This window comes from Leguminivora glycinivorella, chromosome 20 (assembly GCF_023078275.1).
Source record: "Leguminivora glycinivorella isolate SPB_JAAS2020 chromosome 20, LegGlyc_1.1, whole genome shotgun sequence".
Taxonomy (NCBI): Eukaryota; Metazoa; Arthropoda; class Insecta; order Lepidoptera; family Tortricidae; genus Leguminivora; species Leguminivora glycinivorella.
The window spans coordinates 11575149-11599957 of record NC_062990.1 but is presented as its reverse complement, the minus strand read 5'-3'; the positions used below and the strand labels follow the sequence as shown (position 1 = coordinate 11599957).

Sequence of the window (24809 nt, the reverse complement as noted above, 5' to 3'; positions counted from 1 at the left end):
GTTCGTATAAATATATATGTATATTCAAATATGTTTATTCAAAGAGGCTTAAAATAAGCACTTATATTTTTTAGTACACTTACTGTTTTTTTTAATCTAGAATTCAACCACACTTCCTATTACTGTGTTCGGTACATTTCCATTTGGCATTACTCATACATATGTGTTTCCCCTGTAACTGCAGTTATTTCAGAAAGCGATAAAAGCACTTATCATGTCAAGGTCAGGACCTTCCTATCTTGCCTACATTTTGACCTTACCGTCCCGCGCTGCTGCAAAAACAAATCAATATCGGTGTAGGATGTAATATGACGCTTGTAAGGCTGTTTTCACAATATCCGATCCGATATCGGATGTCGGAAGGATTTCAATAGAAAAAAATCCAAGATGGCGGCTGTAATGCATGGGATATCGGTCCGAAATCCGATATCGGATCGGACAATGAGAAAACGCACTAAAGAACAAATCGGATAGCTTCCGATCTTATTATTACGATTAAATAGTACCTGTACCTATGTGTCCCACACCATTACTGGGTTTACTCCTTTACCCCTTAACCTTAACTTATAATACATACATTTCTAATACTTTCCTATATTTTAGGATTTAATGAGAAGGTTAAAGGGTAAAGGAGTACCTAAACCCAATAGTGGTGTGGGACACACAAAAGGCGAAAAAAGTACATTTTGCTATCAACTGTATCTGCATATTACACGTTTTACGTATTGTACGTTTTGCTAGTAGTACCTATTATATATATATATATATATTTTTTTTATTACAGAAAACACATAACACAAATTTAAATTTAAATCTTCGCCAAACTGCACAGCAGTTTGTTGGCGAAAAGAGACACTCTTTTTACATATTTTAAGTAACTTAGGTATAGCTATTGTTAGTAACATTTAGGTTTTAATTATGCTATGTTAGTGTGTGACCTTAATGACTAAACTATTTTAAAGATAGTACACAAACTCCTACACACACAGACGTCAGGCAAAAACTATATTCTGTGGTAGTGCGCATTTTCAGATTTTTTGTACATTATGCGATTGTACAATTTGCTTTTGTACGTTCCGCTTATTGTACGTTTTATCTTCCGCACATTTTGTTACATTTTGCGCGTTGTGTACATTTTGCTTATTGTATATTTTGCGGCTGAGGGTTAAAGCAACTTGTATTTTAACTTTTATCACCCTTGTGTTGTTTCCTGTGAACTCCCTACCCCTTTTTGGGAATACAGGTGTGAGTTTATGTACGTACGTACCTATGTATGTTTGTACGAATGTACGGGTCAACTCTTGAAAGATCAAGAGAATTGACCTCCAAATATTATAACCTGTTTTTACTGTCAGAATACGCCTCCATTCTCCAAGTACTGAAAGTATCAAGTTTAAGCTAAAAATAAGGAGATAGAGTAAACCAGGGATGAAACGTGGGTGGTACCTACTAATAATATAAAGTACTTAAAACAGTACAGTTTGAAATTTGAGCTATTGTTATATATTTCCGCATTAGGTAAATCATTTTACGACGTTACACCTAAGTAACCTTATTTGGTACTTAAATATAAATAAACACAAATTTGTAGAAACATAATATTGTCTTCGGTTACCGCGATAGTTACTCATGAAATAAAACTATGGAAACGGATTAAATCGCGTATAATGAATTTAAAATACATCCCGACACACAATACGAAACACACGAACATGGGACAGACGAAACGAAGCATTTCCACACGGGTGAAGGAACACATAGCGGATGTCAAGCACCGTCGGCAAAGGTCTGCAGTCTCTGAACATGTCATGGATAAAGCCAATCATGCTATAAAGTTTGACAAGCCTCTGGTTCTCGCTAAGGAGAAGCGATATATACCCAGAATGTTGCGAGAGGCCATTGAGATCAAGAAATATCCAAACTTTAATAGAGAGGATGGCTTTACTTTACCACCGGCTTGGGATCCAGTAGTACATCTGATAATGGAACAAGCACGACGAAGGCTGTGAGGCATTTGTGTTGTATGGTGATGGACATTTGCAGTTTGTTTCTTTGTCAATTTTGTGTAGATTAATTGGTTAATTATTTTTTAACAGAGTAATGGTAAAAATTTTTTTGAATATTGTATAACTAGCTTTATTAATAGTGTGTGAACCTGCCTTAGAAATCTAGATTATTTGTGGTCATGGTTCGTTAATATTTCTTGTAAGTGGGTAGCTTTTGCACATTTTAATTTTTCCTCAGTCACCCGTTGACCACGAACGCTGTAAAGAGTTCGAAACGTCGGGATGTATTTTAAATTCATTATACGCGATTTAATCCGTTTCCATAGTTTTATTTGTAGAAACAATTCAAACTGACATACGCAGCTCAATAAAGATTGTGTGGGTGGGATTCGAACCCGGGACCCGTAGATAAGGAGCCTCGTAGATAATTTCAATATTGAAAAATATTTTTGTTGGTCCTTCGGACCGGATGTATGTTTGTCTTAAATTCAAGCCGTGCTAGTTATTACTTCTGAAAAAGAATACTTGCCAAATTTTAAATAATACTTCAAAAATATCCGTAGGTAAATAAAAAGGTGTACTTATTCATAAACTCAATAAGTACTTATTGTACAGGTGTACTATAAACTCAATATAAGTACAAAAATGGCCGATATGACCAAACATCATAAAACTTTATTTTTAGATTTTTATGCTCTCAGAAATGCATGGTCAAATATGTCGAGTTATTCTAAATACATATTATATGTGAAAGCCATTATATATACATACCTATAGCTTTACAACTGAAACATTGGACCAGATAGAAACTCAGTAAAAACAATAGTTGCGGGCAAAGTTGCGACAGCATCCAACTTTGCCTGTATCGGACGAAATTAAACAACTTTAGACATGTTTGGACGTAAAATAGCTACGATAGGTAATATAAAGTTTTCTAGCGACTTTCTTTTTACAAAAACACTAACTTTAGTATCTAGACTCTATGTAAGTTGCCAGGTAATGGACTATTAAACTTCTAAGCACCTGATTCTTTCAGATAGGTATAACATTAAATTTAGACTAGCTAGAGACTTTTTTAACGATTTTTTTTTATACGGTAAGAATAATGTGATATGTTCTGATCATGACTTTCTCTGTGTGTGATAATGATGATGATAATTGAAATTCTTGTTTTAGGCCTTAAGTGATCGTTTATTTTAGGCGTTAGACGCAGCGTTGATTGCATGTGATTATGGAATGTAGGTATGAAACATGACAATGCGCTTACCGTACCGTTATATCATAAAACCCTTAATTCCATTAATTACATAAAACAACGTAACTATATAATCATTCAAACTACGTATACTTACCTATACAAAATTTCAGCTAAGTAAAGATCTGTTACACTGTAACATAATTATGGTTTAGGAACTTATTGTATAAGGTTCTTAAAAATAACGTTGGCAATTCGCATTTGACACCATAAGTAACGCCAGCAACTAGTACAGAAAATACAATCTGACGGCAGTATAATAAAACGTCTACTATCGTCCAGATCAAAGTTATATTTGAATAGGTACAGCTTTCCGCTTTTCCATATAAAAGAGAAACTTTCATTTGTGTGCCAGATGCCTGCCAGCGGTATTCGCACGCAGAACATGTATATTTGATTTGATTTGAACATTATTTCCATGAAGAATAGAAGTAACTATTTCATTAATTCAATATCGTTACACATGACAACTTTGCCTTCTGTGGTAACATTACCTTTTTTTACCGTGGCTTAATTTACAGTTGCAACAGGTTAAGCTTACCAGCAAGCTTAAGGGCTCTAGAAACTTAAAAATATACATTTGTAGCTGAAGATAAAGTTACCACTCAAAAGTAAATTAACCTTTAAGCTGCAAAAGTGGCTGGCGAATTTATCAATGTTACAAATTCATTTATAATTTCTCCATGTAATTTCGCAGCTCACTGTAGGTATATTGTCTGGCTCAGTCGGTAGTGAGTGTAGTGACCCTGCCTGCTAAGCCGCGGTCCCGGGTTCGAATCCCGGTAAGGGCATTTATTTGTGTGATGAGCACAGATATTTGTTCCTGAGTCATGGATGTTTTGTTTTTTATGTATATAAGTATATATTTATCTATTTAAGTATGTATATCGTCGCTTAGCACCCATGGTACAAGCTTTGCTTAGTTTGGGGCTAAGTTGATCTGTGTAAGGTGTCCCCAATATTTATTTATTTATATATTATGTGACTTTACTCTTTCCGCATAGACTTCAGTATGAGTAATATAATATTATATCAAATAGAAATGTTTACAGACCGAATGCTTCACTGGCTGTACGTGGCGCAACCATGCATTCAATATTGGTTTTCTACCCTAGATTAAAGTTAAACGATAGCTTTTTGTTATGAAAATCTGTGCTGGCAGAGAAAATTAAGTTTTGTATATCGGGATCATAGATTTAGAATTATTAAACTAGATTGTGTAGTTAGGTCAAAAAGTGTGTCCACATGAGAGGTCATTGTTTGGGCTGGTGTCCCTCTCGCACTTACTGACAATGTCAACATTATTCAGTGACGTCATCACTGTCATACATTGGGGATACCAGTTAATTTTCAAAGTCACTACTAAATCTACTAATACCCAATTAAAGGTATTTTTTAATTATACAAATCTTTGATTTATGGGCATTAAAATAATTACATTATAATTATTTTCTAATTCTTTAAAATATATCGAAACCCTACTTTGAATATAACACTAAAATAAAATAAGAAGTTTTAAAGTCAGGTAATATACAGATAAAAATACTACTACTATGGTAACCTCATTAACACTGGTCACACGTGCGAGAGGGACACCAGCCCAAACAATGCCCTCTCATGTGGACCGTTTTCGCTAGTCTGATACGATCAACTTTCTCTCTCGGTGATAAGGTTCAATTTAGTATGACAAAAAATGTGATTGAGCTGTCCCCTGTAAAGGTCTTTGATCGGGATATGATAGGCAACAGCTATTTGGATAAAACCTTTCTTGTTTGTGTAGGTTTCAGGTAGGATATGTCAAAGTCAGTGTCTTAGATAAGTATACAGTGTATATTTTTGGTACTCATACTCATACTCATTTATTTGTAAAGCCATTTTACACGTCAAGATTTGGTTTAAAAGAATAATATTCATACAACAATAATACTTAAGAAAATAAATAGAAAGAAGATTACAAAAGTTAGGCAATTACAATTATTACAGGACAACATTCACATTAAAAATACACAATAATATTTTTCTAATTAATACAAAATGGTATAATGGTAATGGTATAACCGTAAACTTTAACCAGACCAAGGTTTTAGTGCTAAGAACAAGAGCCCATAATATATAACAAGTAATCTCAAGTTTAGTCGTTATTACCAGAGAGTAATTAATAAAAATAAAATTATTGATCAGCAATGTGTTGCGTGCCGTGCACGGTTTTGACATCTGGAAGACGCGGAACTTAATGACAGTTCTTACGTCAAGTCATCTAAGTACGACGCATTGAATAAAAATAAAGTAGCAATACATTTCGTGCTAAATTATTTTGTATGAAAAAAATAAAAGTAGTAGGTATTTTTTTATTAAATAACATTAAAATATGTTCCGTAGGGCTTATATTAATAACCCTTTAAATATGGGGTAATATCAAAAATACATACTGTATACAGCACAAATATTTCAGTGATATTTATAATATGACGTAAGATTTACAAATCAGTATTTACTTATAAGTACTTACACTTACTTGTCAACTTTGCCACATTGGATGTTCTCAGAAATAACATCACATTGGCAACTTTACCCTAATATTAATAAAAGTAATCAATGACGACGTAAATGCAAATTTCTAAAATTTTCCGATAGAATTTTGACTAGGTACGTGAAATAAAAATCTTCGATTATTTTGGTGATTTTTGCGATCTCACACACGAATTTCACTTACACGAATCAACTTGCCCGATCTTCAAGGTACCTACCTAGTTAGAAATACGAGTAGAACCATAAATCAGAATCGGAGCCCTTCATTAATTAATTTTGACGCCTACAGAGAAATAATAGCCATTTTATGTAAATTTAGTAGGAATTCTTATCTTAAGATAACGTGAACATTGTAATTTACACGAATACCTACATGAGTACGAGTAACTACGTTGCGATCCGAAGCGCAATCTCGCACCAATTTTGCAGATTCGAGATACGAGAAAATATGTATTACTCGAGATCTTGCCGATACCGTTTCGAGATCTTGACCGTCAGTTTTTCGAGATTTTACCTGTTTTAACACAACACGAATGTGTGGCAGAGATTTAATTATTATATCTAAAAATCGGATTTTAATTAATATGTAAATACGTATTAATGATGTTGTCATCATTAATACGTATTTACATATTAATTAAAATCCGATTCCACACATACCCATACGATTCCCATACTTTGCCACACAGTCATTAGTCCATAATTTGTGGCTTTCCTAGACTTTTGAGATAAGAATTTTACACCTGGCCACAGACACGAAAGGGGTTAAAGTTCACAAGTGCGATTTGCTCACTCAAGCTAACGTCAAAACCGCCTACGCTTCGTAAGCGAATCGTAGCTAGCTCTCTCTATCGCTCTGTAGTAGCACGATTGAACCAGACTGTGTTTTGATCGCCACGTAGCGTCAACTGTTGTCCATTCGACTAGGACGGGTCGGATGGCCATCGATATGAATGAGGGGGTTAAAGTTCACAAATAAGTGCAATCGATCAAGCTTATTTCAGCCCACAGCCCACGATATCCGAAAATGGCGACAAAGTTCAACTGCATCAATTTCCTGTGGCGTTGAATAGCAGTATATTTTACCTGGAAGCCGCCCACGTTTTTCTAAATTTGACGCGAGTGAAAAATTCATTCAAGGGCCGATTTTAGTCTGCCAGTTGGTCTACAAACGTGGCTTTCCATTAGAGAATGGTTCAAGCACGTATGTATTCTCCTTAGATAAACTTACGAGTATTTTTGCAGTTGGAACTTGGTTAAAAATTTGATATTTTTTAATTAAAGGATTTCAAGACCTAAGAGGATAAAGACAGCCTAAGGGAGGGGTTGGGATGAATAATTGAATATCGCAATTTTTTTCTATAGTAACACGACGTTCTCGGAAGGGTCCTAACATGCTTAAGGATATTTTTATAAGATTTTCTGTTGGCATTAAAGTGGAAGACCTTATAGTACTTAAAGCGTTAACGTCCCTTCTGCAAACAAAAGTCACAAATATGTGAAATATGTATGCTTTTAAGTAGAGATGCAACGAATAGTTGTTTGGCCGGATAGGTACCGAATATTCGGCCGATGGTTGGGCCGAATATTCGATCAGCAGAATTTTACCTACAATGTCTACAATTTAAGCAGGGAGCGGGCGCGTCGTGCAGGTTTTGACTTGTTTCGTAGTAATCGTAGTGAACTTTGCTCGCAGTCCGTTTTTGTTTAAATGTTTATTTTTTTTAATAATAAAGGGCTATGATTATAAGTATTATAACCGTAACTGATTTTTTTACATTAAATTTTTTTACCCCAAAATCAATCAATCAAAAACAGTACATCCGGTATCCGGCCAAATAATAAAATAAGGGATGAATAGGCCGGATACCGAATAGTAACCGAATATTCGGTGCATCTCTACTTTTAAGAGTCGGGCCAAGCGTTTGTAATGACAAAATGTGGGATTTTATGATAATATTTTTTAAATGAAAATGCGATGTTAAGCATAGCACACCCACTCATTGTTATTGTGTCTTTTAAGTTAAATCCCACACAAGTTTGTGCAAAATTTACTGAAATCTGATTTCGTGAACTTTTCAAGTCAATCAACCAGTTTTTAATTAAGCATTATGTAAAGCAAGTTTAGACTAAAAAATCCTAGTAAAAAAACTAATTTTCAACGTAGTATTATGGAGAAACTGAATTTGACTAAAAACGTGCGTAACTTCAAGAACATAATTAAGCTAAAAATATAGGTACTGTTACTTTACTGTTTACGGGAATTAGGGATTGCAATCCAGCAGTGTTTTCAATCCAGCTGGATTTTTGCTGGATCGGCGCCAATCCAGCTGGATCCAGCGCGGATCCAGCAGGTAGAAAAAATGATAAAAAAAATTACATTTTGCTCTACTATAGGGCTGTTATTACTATTTTTAGTTGAAATAGTGAAAGGAAGGATGAAAACGCGCAATTTTGTAATCATAATTTATAAAAAAAAAAGGTTCTCTTATTTATCTCCCGGCCGAATTTCACTTCCCAACGCACGTTTCGCGGAATTTAATTCCGCCGAATGTTCATTTCCCAAATTATCATATTGTTTTTTTTTTTATTTGCCAACCTTGCATTTACCTACCAACTTAAAGTTTGGGTGTTTTTAGGGTTTTTCAATAGTATATTATATAACGGTAACGTTATGAAGGCTATAAAAGTTGAGTACCGCGGTTAGGCCACGAAGGCTTGCCGAGTGGCCTAAGTAAGGTACGAGACTTTTATAGCCTTCATAATGTTACGATTGTATACTATACTTTTTCTACGACAGCCACATACATACCTATTCGAAAATAATAAAATGGGTTAGTTACTTACTTCATGTAATGAATGGGAATATTTGTGTGGATCGTCGTAGCATTGAGTATTCTGTCCACAATGTTGATGGCGAGAACTTGTTGCACAATTCTTCAAAATATGCCAACAACGCCGTTTCAGAGAAAGTTGAAACATTTTTTTGCAATTTCCATGTTAAAACAATCATAACATTTTTGGTACGCTTTATCTGACTTTTCATGTAACAAATTGTCAGTCACTTTGAGCGCCCATAGCCTTGATTTCTTCGGAAGTGCATTTTTCACCAGAATCACTCAATAATTACTTATGTTTTTGCACAATAACGTCGAATTAAAACAAACTACACACCACCGAAATAGTTCAAATAGTTTCGTGATAAGTTTACAAATGTCAAACATACCATAGACAAGAGAAATAGAAAATAAGCCGGTTTTCAATTACGAAACATGTGGTTGCGTTCAAGAATATTTAAATGTCGAATGTAAAATTATTGAATAAACTTATGATTTTTACCTTTGTTTTGCAATATCTAATATGTAAAACGCATTTAAGTTTATTTTTTCATCTTGATTTAAATTATGAACCTAAATATTATATTATTTATTAAAAGTTACTTATTACTGTAAATGAAAACATACCTGATAAATGGAAGTTGTGCTTTTAAAAAAAAATTAACAGAACTCCTATATTCATATGATTACTGCTAGCAGTAATCCTATGAACCTATAGACAAATAGACTTTCTCATCGTTACTCAAATGAACTTAATTTGGATACCGCTGACAATAATCTAATTGACAGATTTAAGTGCTGGAGTAGAAAAAAGGCCTTTCATGTTATCTAATGTTTTACTTGACGTAATATATGACTAGTTGTTTATTGTATATACCAAATGTTTTTTGAACACCAACAATATCTATGGCGTATTTCAAAAAATATTAAATACTGAGTCTCCTATGAACTTCTAAATTTATTGACAGGGATGCAATTACGTATTTTACTTACGTATATATATTTTTAAATAGTTACCTACTCACTTTTTTTACAAGAATATTATTTAATTTGTAGGGACACGGCGGTGACGCATGCATTAGAGTCAGCAGTTATTAACTTATTACTTTGGAGCTTTAGCCACCAGTTATTGTTATTACATTTAAAAAGTTTTTTCTGGGTTGCTCACGGTCAACCTAACACGCTCCTCCTCGTTTCGCTCGTCGTCGCCCCTAACTGGACTCTGTCATATATGATTATACTGCCAACATAGTCCGTGAACAGAAAACTGCTACTTTGCTTTCTCCTAACAGGGAAGAAAAGTTAAAATTTACTTGTAAAAAGTTGGCATTAATTTTTGTAACCATTTTTAATCCTTATAGCAATCTACATTAAATAAAAAATGTCATTAAAAGTGTAACAACGATGAAGCGAAGGTACTACAATAAGTAGGTACATAAATAATGCTATCAACCAGACATGGCCTGCTTTTTTGGCACAACATTTGGGCATTCACTAGTTCACATTGAAAATTACTAATTTACTTACTTAATATTAATAAAAAAATAAACCTTTAAGTAGGTATATTATACGTAGACAAACATCAATCAATATTCTGATCTAAACATAAGTTGAAACTTAAAAGAAATTTTGCGGTAACAGTAAATAATTAAATACTATAAATACATTTTGAGATCTTCAGTAGTTAATACAGTTTCAAACTACTTACGTTTTTGAAAAAAATACACAATTGTAGCGAAATATAATTATTTTGTGCTAAGCGGCCACGGGGTACGTGCGGGAACGCGGAATCGTTTTAAACATGACTTAAAATAAGTTGATTGAAGTTAATTACGCATTTTATTGCAGATTTTTGTATTTGCGGATCCGCAGCGCTGGATCCAGCGCTGGCTGCTGGATCCAGCAGACCGATAAATGCGCTGGATCCAGCTGGATTGCTGGATGCTGGATCCAGCAATTGCAATCCCTAACGGGAATGAATGGGCTTATAAGTACTGTAAAAACTCCAAATATTTAAAAAATATGTTTATTTATTCTCATTCTTCTTCTAAATACATAAAAGAAGAAACTGACTGACTGAGTGACTGACATATCAACGCACAGCCGAAACCGCTGGTCCTAGAGATTCAATATTTGGCACGTAGGTTCCCTATACGGTGTAGAGAAGCACTAAGAAAGGATTTTTCAAAATTCACATCCTAAGGCGGTGAAATGGAGGTTCAAAGTTCAACGTTTGCATAAGATTATTTTTAGTACGCGGGCGAAGCCGCGGGAAAAAGCTAGTATGAATATATTTTAATCATTGACAGTGAAATTTGATGTAAAATTGCTCATAAAAAAACATGGAAGAGGTGATTAATAGCCATTTTGGCATATTTGCAGGTATAATTCAGACGAACAGGTACAAAACTATTTTAGAGCCAAATATAGTTCATTCAGCGAATGCCTAAACGTGAAACTGCCACTCGTCTGGTGACCTAATTGGAGTTCCTAACATGGCGACAAACCGTCAGAAATAGAGATGCTCACAAACCAAAGGTCAGATTATTCATTCATTGACTATAACTAAACCTATTAATGCAAAAGGAACTGCAGGCTAGAATTAGTAAATTAGAATTTATCTAATAAATAAATAAAATAATAATAAATAAATATTATAGGACATCTTACACAGATTGACCGAGTCCCACGGTAAGCTCAAAGAAAGCTTGTGTTGTGGGTACTCAGAAAACGATAAACATATATAATTATTTAAATACATACTTATATACATAGAAAACATCCATGACTCAGGAACAAATATCTGTGCTCATCACACAAATAAATGCCCTTACCAGGATTCGAACCCGGGGCCGCGGCGGGTTATCTAAACTCTGAAGTTGTCGGCTCACAAAGCTAAGATGACCGCTTACCGCCAGGCGGGTATATGGTTGCTACCGATGCACCATGCAAGCACGTAGATATAGAAAGTGTGAGGTGGGTGGTGGGTGTCACACAAAAAAATGAAAAACCCGAGTTTAACGAATTTCTTTTGCGATAGATATAGGATTTAGGAGGTTAGCTAGTAAGCTAGTTATTTAGTCAAGTATTAGATTTAAGTTTATTGGTTGGGGACTGAAAATCAGCGGTCTCGCTGAGTCTCATCCATTTTACTGCACACACATCTGTAATTTTACTTACTCAGTTTTTATAAGTTCTTATATTTCTATATCGTGCAGTGTTGGTAAATAAATATCTTTTTTTTTGATTACGCATTTCATACAAAGAGGAGGCTCAGTCAGACATTTTGGATTTGAACCCCTCTTGTTGTATAAATAGACTCCAAAAGAACCTTAAAATCAGGTGGTGTCATTGAACAATGAATGAACCATCGATTTCTACTTGACCCGACCTAACCTCTAAATTATTTTGGGCTATAATTTGCATGTCTTGACGTCATAAAGGGGCGAGACTAGACTGAAAAGGGTTGTGCGTGCATAGTATATGAATGAAAATCTAAGGGATGTAGCTGTATATGCATATACTATATAGTATATGTATATATACGTATATACGTAGCACAGAAATACAGATACTTATTTTTTAATTTTTTTTAGCCTGCGTTAATCTCTACCCCGTGAATGGAAATAATACGGAGATTGTCTCCTCACTATTGCAAAAAAAAAATTACATTAAGTAAATCTTAATACAAATAGCACAAAATAACTTATATATATATTTAATTCTATAGGTTTCTATGAGCTGTTTACATTCAACTGTGTCAACTTTACCTATGGTAAATATAAATAGTAATGTTACCACTGATGGTAAAGTTGCCAAGCTCGACGGTATTAGGTATAACATAAAAACAATATATTATATTGTTTTTTCATTAAGTTTTTCTATGAGGTAGTGTTGTAGGCAAATAAATAAATCAACTAATATGTTTCAACATTTAATTTTCTATTTTATGCAACAGTTAGAAATAGACGAAAAAATTAAAAAAAAAGAAGGCAACTCCTACGTATTTTTATCTGTGCAACTAATTTGCTTAGTCCACGATGAATTTTTAATAAAGTATGACGTAACTATGCAAAGTAAATTTGGACGGCAAAAATTAATTTAAAAAGAAAGCAACCTACCTATTATTATCCGTGTAACTACTTTGCTTACTCCAAGCTGAATTTTTAATAAATCTGTATGACGTCAGTTCTATTTTGTTCTGACGAAAATAGTTATAATATCAATTTAGCGATGAGTCTAAATATATCTTTGAGGCCATTGACAAAAACCATACGCCCGTAGAAGAAGATTAAAGTAATATTACAAAATTAATCAAGCTACAAAAGGGGACAATTTCGACATGGGTAGAAGATTGGCGTTATAAAATGTAACATCGTAGATTGGTGGGAAAGAGCTGTATAATTTTTATTCCCTTTCTTAACTGAGTTTGCTAAGGAATCTGGCAGGGAAGCATTTTATAGTCACGCGATAAATGATAAAACATCTATCGCCACATCTCGGACACTGGCCATGAAATATATGAAAGAGGCGCGTTCTTCTTCGATTCTAATCGACTGTTCGCGTTTTTGACAGGCGGTAGCTGTGAGGGGTCCATATTGGCTCATATAAAATTATTTGTTATAAAATTATTGTTTATACCGATTTGTGCTCCGAATGATCATTTCTCATAATTTTACTTATCATAATTTTGTTTCATTATTATCAATAGTACTACTATCACTGTTCATAATAATCATTTAGTCGAAAATTTTTAATCATAAATTCTATACAAATATTTAATAACATTAATAATTTTGTGTTTAAGAAAATCATTCATCATAAAATTATTTAAAAAGTTTTGGGGAAGTTCTATGAAAATTAATTGAAAAACTTGTGCCATTTATAGAAGCGCGCTTGAAGCTTTTACAGTGACATATACAATTTACATTAAAAATTCGTTTCTGGGTAGTTCTATCATTTCGTGCAAATCGGCAAAATTTGGGAGAATTTTTTAATTTTCATTTTTTTGTGTGGTAATGGTAAGAACTATGAAAAAGAAACATTTATCAATAATGTATTTTCTATTATACGCAAAATTACCGATATATGAACAAAAGATTTTTCCAAAAGAAATGGTAATGAAGTATAGAATATGGTAATGATGATAGATATTTATTGGAATGAAAATGCGATGATGGTAATGAAGTGTCAAATAAAAAAGCCAAAAACACAAAAAAGAGAAACAGTAATTAATAATAACATGTTCTATTTTAAATATACCTACTGAAAACGTAGTTTTGAATATTTACTTGTTACTTTCAATAGTCAGGAGCATGCCAATAAACGAGAATGGTAATTAACATAAAATTATGGTAATGAATTTAATACTGCAATTCATTACCACCGTTTTATGTTCATTGCCATTCTCTTTATAGTAAACAGTAAATTACGGTAATGAAAAGAATGGTAATGAGTTTTCTTTACTTTTTGTCGATTAACTCTTTAAAAGCAAATGCTATTCTAGGTATAATTATTCACTAAGCTTTCGAATAGAATATTCATTATTTAAATATTCATAGTTCAATAAAACACGTAACAATTAAATAGCAAAACAGTGCAAATGGTAATGAAGAAAAAACGTACCAAATCCAAATCTCCGGCGCGATATATTTTTTTATAAAAAAATGGCACACGGCCGTCCTGTTCACTGTTTACTGGCCGACTGACGTGGTGATCGCGGTCAGAGCGAACGTCGTATAGAATAACACTTGCAATGCCTACTGGCCAATTCCATTGTTGCAAATTAAACTTATGGTAATGAAATTATTTTCTGTACAAAAATATTTTGAAGCGGTGGATATAAATATCAATGTTAATACTGTATAAACCACCAAACTTTTTTCCCTTATAAGTACTTCATCTAAATTAAGAGGTTAAATTAAAGCAGTACATGTAATAGTTATGTAATTTGCTCTCGAATCTATAAATCTAGGTTCTAACTGGTAATGGTAATGAAGTTTTAGCATGTTTATATTTTATTTATATATTTTATATTGCAATAATATAATTCATTTTAGATGCAAAGTATACCTATGAACCTTACGCAACATATAAAAAATATTTGAAATGAATTTAGGAGTTAGTATATGTTTTATATCAACAAACATATGATTTGCACGAAATGATAGAACTACCCTTCTGGTTCGCTCACGGTCAACCTAACACGCTCCTCCTCGCTACGCTCGTCGTCGCACCTAACTGGACTGTCACATGTGATGTCTGTTCTGTTAACAATAATATAACGATAAATTATATTACTCGCAATCGTTATGATCAATAAGTATATAAACATAAACATTAGTATTATATAAAATTATATAAAACGTATTTATGATGAATGACATTATGAACATAAGTCATTCGAAGTTACGATAGTTATTAACATAAAATTGTTATAAATAATGATCGTTATAATGTAAAATTGTATGAGAAACATTTTCGGACTACCAATAATCTATATAACAATTTTATATGAACTTTGGCGCACCCAGCTGTGAGGTAACCGAGAGGGGGTGGGCGGCACTTTCAGCGGGGAGCGGGAGTGCCCATACTGTACGATAGACTATTTGTAAGTGCGATAGGGACGATGTTTTATCATTTATCGCACGACCATGATTGCCTGCCTGGTCATTCAAATAACGGTATATCTACGGATATTTTAACCCCTACCTAGAGCATATTACTAAGTACAAGTAATAGGTAAGTAGTTACGGTTCAAGGTTGTGTGTTGTGTGATATGTTATCTTTAAGTATTTCCCAGCATGTGCGTCAAGGGTATTAATGTTTATTTATACACAAACTAGCTTTTGCCCGCGGCTTCGCACGCGCTAGAAAGAGACAAAAAGTGGCCTAGGTACTCTCCATCCCTTCAAATATCTCCACTTAAAAAATCACGTCAATTCATTGCTCCGTTTTGCCGTGAAAGACGGACAAACAAACAGACACACACACTTTTCCATTTATAATATTAGTATGGATTAATCATATTACTATATATATATCTATTATGCGTTTTTCGATGAAGTTCTATTAGCTTGTAAAATATTATACATATAATAAATAGCCCCTCTGCATAGAAGTTTGTATACAAATAAATAGTAGCTAACCGAATGGTATTGCTGGTTGTACCGTTTTTTAAACCCGAAGCCAATGCTTCCGATTTAACTAAGTACCTATTGTAATTTTAAACAAACCTATTTTTTTTTTCGGAAATTGAATAACTTTTTTTGACTCGTTTTCTAAGATCAAGTTCAATAAGTAAAATTGGAAACTCAAAAGCTTGGTACGCTGGTGTATAATTATATTTATTACAAAAACAACCATAACGTGGAATAGCATGCAATAACGTCATTTCGGAATTTCACATCCGCCTGATGCTAACTAGGTATTACATCTAAGTGAACCTAGATAGTCCGTGACCTGTGAATCAACATAATTCTCCTATATAATGTCCGATCACTTGTCTTGTCAACCATCAGTAACAATAACAAGCAAACATGAACGGGTTAGCGTTCATATTCGTTTTATTTTGTGGAGCAACTGGCTTCCAGGGTGCCTCGGGAAGCATTTCCAACGCTTCCGAATTTGGAAATCAAAACGATCGCTTCGACTTAAAGGGTGTAAATGAAACTAGGAAAAATAAAAGGGCACGTCGATACAGTGCCAGCGAAAAATTCGTAGCTACGACTACGATGGAAAAAGTGGAAGCAGCTATAGATTCCCTGAAAACGACCTATTTGTACCGCCCGATCCTTTATGGAGAGTATGTCGAGGGAACCATACGAAGCTACAATATCTTCAAATCAGATGCGGGCAGAGATGTCTTTGGCACACTAAATGGTGACCTAAAAGAGTCCTTTAAATCTATAATCGGGCGTCGACCACGCACGGGTGATATTATCTCCTGCAGGATACCAAAAAATAGGATGGCTGAGCACTACATGATGTTCCTTAACGACAAGGTGATCGAAGTGGCAGTTGTGGGAGGCAAGTCGACGCACGACGGCATAGTCATGATGTCTTCATTCAGAAACTCTACCTACGCCAACTCAACCCAGTGCTTGTTTCACGAGAACCGTGTTATGGCCAGAGCTAGAGAAATTTCTGATGAAAAGCACGATGACACTGAATCTGATAAAAAGCAGGATGAAATTATTAACCGTATAGATTGCACTATAAATGGAACGAAACCTGGAAGGTTTCACTACGACCTACTGTCCTGTAACTGTCAAGATGTAGTTCTGTACTGGGCTTATGGATACGCAGAAAATACTTGTTTGAAGAATTTTGGGTGCTTCGATTACTTGATGTATAGTTTTGATCAGATTTACAAATATGTCGATGAGGAAGCATTTACGCATTATGAGACGAATAAAGATAGTGGGGACTTACTTAATGCTGCTGCAAAAGTTATTTTTACTTAATAAAAGATTACTAATGTAATCGAATCACTAGTAGTAGACACTGTAGATAATAGCAAACATATGACGAAGTGATTTTTTTTCAATTGAGTTCTTTATTTAGGGTTCCGTAGTCACTAGGAACCCTTATAGTTTCGCCATGTCTGTCTGTCCGTCCGTCCGTCCGTCCGCGGATAATCTCAGTAACCGGTAGCACTAGAAAGCTGAAATTTGGTACCAATATGTATATCAATCACGCCGACAAAGTGCAAAAATAAAAAATGGAAAAAAATGTTTTATTAGGGTACCCCCTACATGTAAAGTGGGGGCTGATATTTTTTTCATTCCAACCCCAACGTGTGATATATTGTTGGATAGGTATTTAAAAATGAATAAGGGTTTACTAAGATCGTTTTTTGATAATATTAATATTTTCGGAAATAATCGCTCCTAAAGGAAAAAAAAAGTGCGTCCCCCCCTCTAACTTTTGAACCATATGGTTAAAAAATATGAAAAAAATCACAAAAGTAGAACTTTATAAAGACTTTCTAGGAAAATTGTTTTGAACTTCATAGGTTCAGTAGTTTTTGAGAAAAATACGGAAAACTACGGAACCCTACACTGAGCGTGGCCCGACACGCTCTTGGCCGGTTTTTATTTCTGTGTCAGTTTAGAAACTTTAGAAGTTGACTACGTTTTGGCAAAATAAATTGTATGCTCTATCTTTGAACATTGGATTTCTTAGCTACTTAATTTATTCACCTACCCTTAATTTTTTAATTTGGAGACGCAGAGACGCAGAAAGCGTTATTGTGGTCTTGTAGAAAACAATCATGTTCAATCAATAATTTTTGTTGCACAATTTTACGTAAATACCGCCAAACATGGTAACTTTACCTTCTAGGGTAATTTTACTAGGAATTTTGAGAACCCTATGTTTTGTTTTTATAGCGTAGGTACATGTAAAATGATATACATTGTATCGAGAAAGTGAAAAGCGCCCTCAAACGGTTAGTTAAAACTAAAAAATACTTATATTTTCTGGTTTCTTTTTTTGAAGTTATTAAAAAAGCGTATTGTAATGTGTAAATTTGAAAACAAAACCATATGGTGTATTATTCCGCTTGTTTATTGGAATAAAACTTTACACTAAACCTGTTTCAATATAACGAGAAGAAATTCCGGAATTTACCACATAAAGGCTATGAATCTTTCATATGAAACTTTTATTATCACAGCCTAAATATCACGAAAGGGATTTTAGGGCCTTTCTTCAGAATGGCTGAGTGAACAACTTTGCCCGAGTGAATAAGTTACGGCAACTTTTCCCATTTTAGGTTTTTCAGGATTTATGGGAGTAAAATATTTAAGATTATTGTTCCGTTTCTTTCTAACGACATTCAAGGATTGTATGTTCTTGTAACATGTAAAATATACGTGGATTTTCTAAAATCCGTGTATTTAGGCTCTTACTAATTATTATTATAAATATTTAGTTATTTTAGGTGCTTATTTAAAATAGCTATTACTTTACGTAAAATAGTAGGTACATTTTGTCACAAGGGAGGTAAGCAGGGGTGTGCAATGAATATGAGCGTAGTGTAGTGAGGGGGTCCAATTTTTATGTAAGTAGGTGTTCCTACCTATGTTTTTTCGTGTGGCATCCACCGTTAGTGTCAAAATGAAGTTTTAAGCAGGTATTGTGTATTAATTAATAACTATCCAATTAAAACTAGTTGTTAAACAATTAATACATATCAAAATGTAGATTTTTTTTCTATTTATGGTAAAGGTGAATATTAAAAAAATAAAAATAGTTTTGACAATGTTAACAGGTATAACACAAATTAATAGTACCTATTATAAATTACACACATGTCGGTAAGATTACGTCACACAGGCGGGTTCGTTCATGTAATTACCCTCAATTAAATAAAATTATCATTATAATTTTAGACAATTACGTTCAAAATGATAGTTTTCATTTTTTATGAGTAGGTACACGCGTGGAATGTATATACCTACCTACTTACCACTTCGTATATACTGGTAAGTATAATTAACTTTGCAATGCAAATGTGGCGAATAATAGCATAGATCAATACATATCATACATGGGAAAGTGTGTGTGTCTGTTTGTTTGTCCGTCTTTCATGGCAAAACGGAGCGATGAATCGACGTGATTTTTTCAGTGGAGATAGTTGAAAGGATGGAGAGTGACGAGGGGAGTAAAGGGGGGGGGGGTCCGCAAAAAAAACTAAATTTAAATCGGTTCATCCGTTCGGGAGCTACGATGCCACAGACAGACACACACACACACAGACAGACAGACAAACAGACAGACAAACAGACAGACAGACAGACAGACAAGTCAAACTTATAACACCCCGTCGTTTTTGCGTCGGGGGTAAAATAAAATTTGTGATTATAGTCCCAAAACTCATTTAATAATATTTCCGTGAAAATTCTTGGAATTGCGCAAAAGACATTGCCGCATAAAACGGTAAGGTCGCAATAAAAATAAGGATCAACCTTCAAAACATCCTCGGCAGTACCCCTACCATGAGTTCTCGACTAGAAGCTACTTTTGATCGCAATAATTATATTTTCATCCCTTGAATGAAACATTATTTAAAAATAATGTAGGTAGGAAATGACGCGACGTCTTATAATGATGAGTACTTACCCACAATACAAACCTTCTTGAGCTTAATCGTGGGACTCAGTCAATCTGTGTATTCTTACACAGATTGACTGAGTCCCACGATTAAGCTCCTTTAATGTTTCTTTATTAAACATGTAAAATCGGGTAACTCACGTAAAATTTTCGAAGATCGCTCGACATGTTTCGCTCCGTGACGTGGAACATTTTTATTGAACACGTGCGATGCCGATGGCATCCCGACGCAAACTGCGGCGCTGCGGCTCGGCGCGGGGGTCAGGGGCGGTGCGAAACTACCCTCACTTTCGGCATAATTGTCATTTGTTGGTTTACATGTTTACTATGTCAGTGTCTCACAGTAGTTTTATTACTAAAATGTTTCTTTATTTTATTATGTTACCATAACATCTTATTCGCGTCCTACTGGTATTTTGGTACTTCTCATGAGAGCCTGGTGTCCGATTTAGCAACAAGTGTAGGATTCTGTGTCTCAGACTAGTTTTAAGCGACTGCCATCTGACCTTCCAATCCGGAGGGTAAGGGCTTAGGATTAGTCTGGTTTCTTGACGATGTTTTCCTTCACCTGGCAAATATCTAATGTAAATAAACGTATTGCTACGAGCCGGGGTTCGAACCCGCGACTTCCGGATGACAGTCGCACGCTCCTACCGCTAGGACTCAGCTCATACTAGGCGAGAGGAAGAAAAAGCACTAATTAGTCCGTCAGTTAGATTATCAAAGAATTTTAGACACGTATTTTTTCTTTTTACTCGTAAACGAAAAATTACGACGGTACAGTGCGTTGAAATTTCGCTTAGGTACAATTTTTACTTAGAAGTGACGTCACAAGCCCCCACTCCGGAAGTTTGATCCTCTATATCTTTGTATTTTTTCATTAATTAGAAAAAGCGAAAAATATGTGTTCAGTCTTTTGGACGATCTAACTGACGGACTAAACAGGATGCCATTTTTTTATGTAGTCGTTATCCCTATGGTAGCGTGGTAAGGGCGCAGTAAAGAGGTTTACAGCATTGTTAAACTTAACAGCCGCGTAAGGTTTGCCACTTTTCCGGAATATGTTACATTTCGCCCCTGTACAAATTAGCATGAAGCTCCTAAGTCGGCTTATTTTCATAAAATGTCTTACTTAAGTACCTACCTTATGAATATTATGATGAATGAACTGAAGTGGAACATGCACGTGGATTTTCTGAAATCCGTGTGTCTAGCTCTAATTAAATATTTATTAGCTAGGTGCTTACCAAAATTAATAATAGTCATAACCCTAGTTAATGCAATGACTTGCTTCGCTCAGGATTCTATTTTCGAACCACTCGCTTCGCTCGTAGTTCAACCATAGAATCCATTCGTTACCTCGTAGTTCAACCCAAGAATCCATTCGCTAGTTGGTGTTGCAATTCCACACTCGGTTAAAATACAACTTTGCTCCCTTGTATAACAAATAACTATTATTAACCGCCGTTGCTGGATATGCTTAGTCTAATTGTCCTTAGCAGGTATATAGCTTTTTGATCGCAATCATCTATGTAATTTGTTTGGCCTACTACCAAAGACATAATTATGTAACTCCGTATAGACGGATAAAGTCTAAAAAAAACGTACCTCAAACAGACCTCAAAGCCTTTTTAGCTTGAAAAGTTTTAAGCTTGAGTAGGGCGACGGCAGTCTTATGCACTGTGATTACACATTTTACTTTGACAGTAACTCTCTATAATACTCGATCTTCTTTGCCAGCTATTAAATAAAATGGAAAATTGTGTTAAGGACTGTGTGAAGAACTGTTCGACTATTATCCACAAAGCTTACTGTTCATATATAAAGATTTTTATCTATTATCTATTAAAATTAAGTTGTATTTTTATCCTTATTAGACTTCAAAATTGATTCTAAGATGCAGTAATATTCTAAGGTGTAACTTTAACTGTGTCATGGCAACTTTGCCTCATGGCAACTTTACCTCGGAAGGCAAAGTTGCCACCTTTAACGGTATTTATTTTCATCATCCTCCGTGCGCTATCCACATTGCCACATATCATTGCCACGGCTCATGGGCGCCTGGGGTCCGCTTTGACAACTAATCCCAAGGTTTGGCGTACTTTCCAACCCGAAGAGTAACTAGGCCTTATTGAAATTAGTCCGGTTTCCTCACGATGTTTTCCTTCACCGAAAAGCGACTGGCAAATATCAAATGACATTTCGCACATAAGTGCTGAAAAACTCATTGGTACGAGCCGGGGTTCGAACCCGCGACCTCCGGATTGAAAGTCGCACGCTCTTACCGCTAAGCCACCAGCGCTTAACGCTTAGCGCTTTAACGGTATATTTCTTAATATACCTTAAATTTGTAAGAACATTTATACTTTAAAATTTCATTAATTCTTAAAGCATCTGAAGATCAAGAAGATTATCAGTATATGCCACAATACAATACAAATATTCTTTACTGGCGACCCGCCCCGGCTTCGCACGGGTACTATACATACATGTAAACCTTCCTCTACAGTCTATCTATTAAAAAAAACCGCATCAAAATCCGTTGCGTGGTTTTAAATATTTAAGCATACACATTTAGGGATATAGGGACAGAGAAAGCGACTTTGTTTTATACTATGCACACCTTGATAAAATGCAACAATACAAAATAAAGAAACAACACGAAAACAGTAAACAACAGGAGGCGGTCTTATCGCTAAAGAGCAATTTCTTCCAGATAATCTTAAGGTACCCAGCGGAAATGGATTTTACACTTTTCAATCTTAAGTTATTCTCGATGACATTCATGTGATTTGGACGTGTGTTGTAATTATTTATTCGTAAAGGAAACATCCGTCATATGATAAACTAGCTTTTGCCCGCGGCTTCGCTCGCGTTAGAAAGAGACAAAAAGTAGCCTATGTCACTCTCTATCCCTTCAACTATCTCCACCTAAAAAAAATCACGTCGATTCGTCGCTCCGTTTTGCCGTGAAAGACGGACAAACAAACAGACACACACACTTTCCCATTTATAATATTAGTAAGGATAAATATTGGGGGACACCTTACACAGATAAACCTAGCCCCAAACTAAGCATATAGCTTGTACTATGGGTGCTAGGCGACGATATACATACTTATATAGATAAATACATTACATACTATATACATAGACCACTTCCATGACTCAGAAACAAACATCTGTGTTCATCACACAAATAAATGGCCTAACCGGGATTCGAACCCGTGATCGCGGCTTAGCAGGCAGTGTCACTTACCAACTACGCCAGACCGGTCGCCTATATACTTCTACAATTTAAGTTTATAAAATAGTTTTCGCAGTCAGCCGAGTTCCATTAGCGAATAACTATCTGAGCCGATTCAATTAACTCGGGGCTCTAGTTTGAGCCAATCAGGAACTTTTGTTCATTTTGTAGCAGGAATATGAAGGTATTGGATAGAACTGATTGCAATTTTACCTTTCACCTTAAAAACCTTTTTAGGGTTCCGTAGTCAACTAGGAACCCTTATAGTTTCGCCATGTCTGTCCGTCCGTCCGCGAATAATCTCATTGACCGTTTAGCAGTATCATAGTACGCTATGGTAAAAATCTGTGTAATTTCCTGTTTTCCAATTTGCTTATTATGTATTCTAATTCTTTTTTGTAACTTATTTCTTTTGTGTATTCTGTGTGTATTGTGACAGACAAATAAACGTATCTATCTAGAAAGCTGAAATTTGGTATCAATATGTATATCAATCACGCCGACAAAGTGGTAAAATAAAAAGTGGAAAAAAATGTTTTTTTAGGGTACCCCCCCTCCCCCTACACGTAAATTGGGGAGTGATTTTTTTTTCATGTCGACCCTAACGTGTGATATATTGTTGGATAGGTATTTAAAAATGAATAAGGATTTACGAACGTCATTCTTTGATATTGTCAATATTTTCGGAAATAAAAGCTCCAAAAGTAATTATGAAAAAAATCACTAAAGTAGAACTTTATAAAGACTTTAAAGGAAAATTATTTTGAACTTGATTGGTTGCTTGGAACCCTACACTGAGCGTGGCGCGACACGCTCTTGGCCGGTTTTATATTTTATTTTATTATAGATGAGCTTACTTGCCCAGACGGTGCATCAGGTGCATGTTCACCTTTGATTTGAAGATTGCTGGGTTATGCAGTTACCAAGCATTTAATAAGACTGATTTATGTTTTACTAGCTTTTACCCGCGGCTTCGCCCGCGTAATAAAAGTATTCATTAAGATTTTCATTTGGATCCGTAGGGACCGTAGGTTTCTCTGTAGGTTTATTTATCTGCGATTATTTCGATTGCACATAATACTTTTGCTTGCAATGATTGTAGAAATATTACACATCGACCACAGCGTAGGTAATTCTATATACGCTGGGGAAACCTTTATAAACATCCCACATAGCCCGTATTTCGACACTATGATCGGTGGGTAAAAAGTACTTTTTTCTATTATCCCTTACAATTTTTTACATTTTGCTTATACTTATCGCAAACGTAATCTTCAAGCAAGCAAACAACGATCGTCTTAGAGCACATTGATTGTAAGAGACCGCCGACCGATTATCCGTATCCCTCTAACGATACCCATATTATCCGTATCCGTATCCGTATCCGTATCGCTATCGCTAACGCTATCGCTATCGCTATCGCTATCGATATCGCTATCGCTATCCCTATCGCTATCCCTATCGCTATCCCTATCGCTTTCCCTATCGCTATCCCTATCGCTATCCCTATCCCTATCCCTTATCAAGATGTTTATAGATATAACACTTTAAGTTCTCGCGCTTTGTACACATATTTAAAGTCACATACAGGTCGAACGCGATTAATTAACATTATTTTTACCTTTTTTCCCAACGTTTCGGCCAGGTTGCACTGGCCGTGGTCGCGGAAGACTGACGTCCCAGCAAAATGTCACCGGAGATGTAAACAACACAAAACTACCCGATATTAATTTATATAAATGTTCGGGGTAGACAAATAAATATAATCTACCCGCTTTTAGTTAATGTTTATTTCCCACCATGTTTATTTTAAAGGT

General features: G+C 35.0%; 2 protein-coding genes across 2 annotated transcripts in view; both read left to right on the top strand.

Annotated features, from left to right (window-relative positions):
- The window catches only part of LOC125237048, a 39353-nt gene that overhangs the window by 3807 nt on the left and 10737 nt on the right, over positions 1-24809 (top strand). The gene's annotated exons all lie outside the window — the stretch shown is intronic.
- Positions 16187-17823, top strand: LOC125237049. The gene is made up of 2 exons (XM_048143981.1): positions 16187-17186; positions 17720-17823. Exon 1 carries the CDS (start codon positions 16361-16363, stop codon positions 17090-17092), a length of 732 nt encoding a protein of 243 aa, XP_047999938.1. The 5' UTR covers positions 16187-16360; the 3' UTR covers positions 17093-17186; positions 17720-17823.

Excerpts from the sequence above, each read along its gene's own strand:
- LOC125237049 (XM_048143981.1), top strand. The coding sequence starts at position 16,361 with ATGGAAAAAGTGGAAGCAGCTATAGATTCCCTGAAAACGACCTATTTG.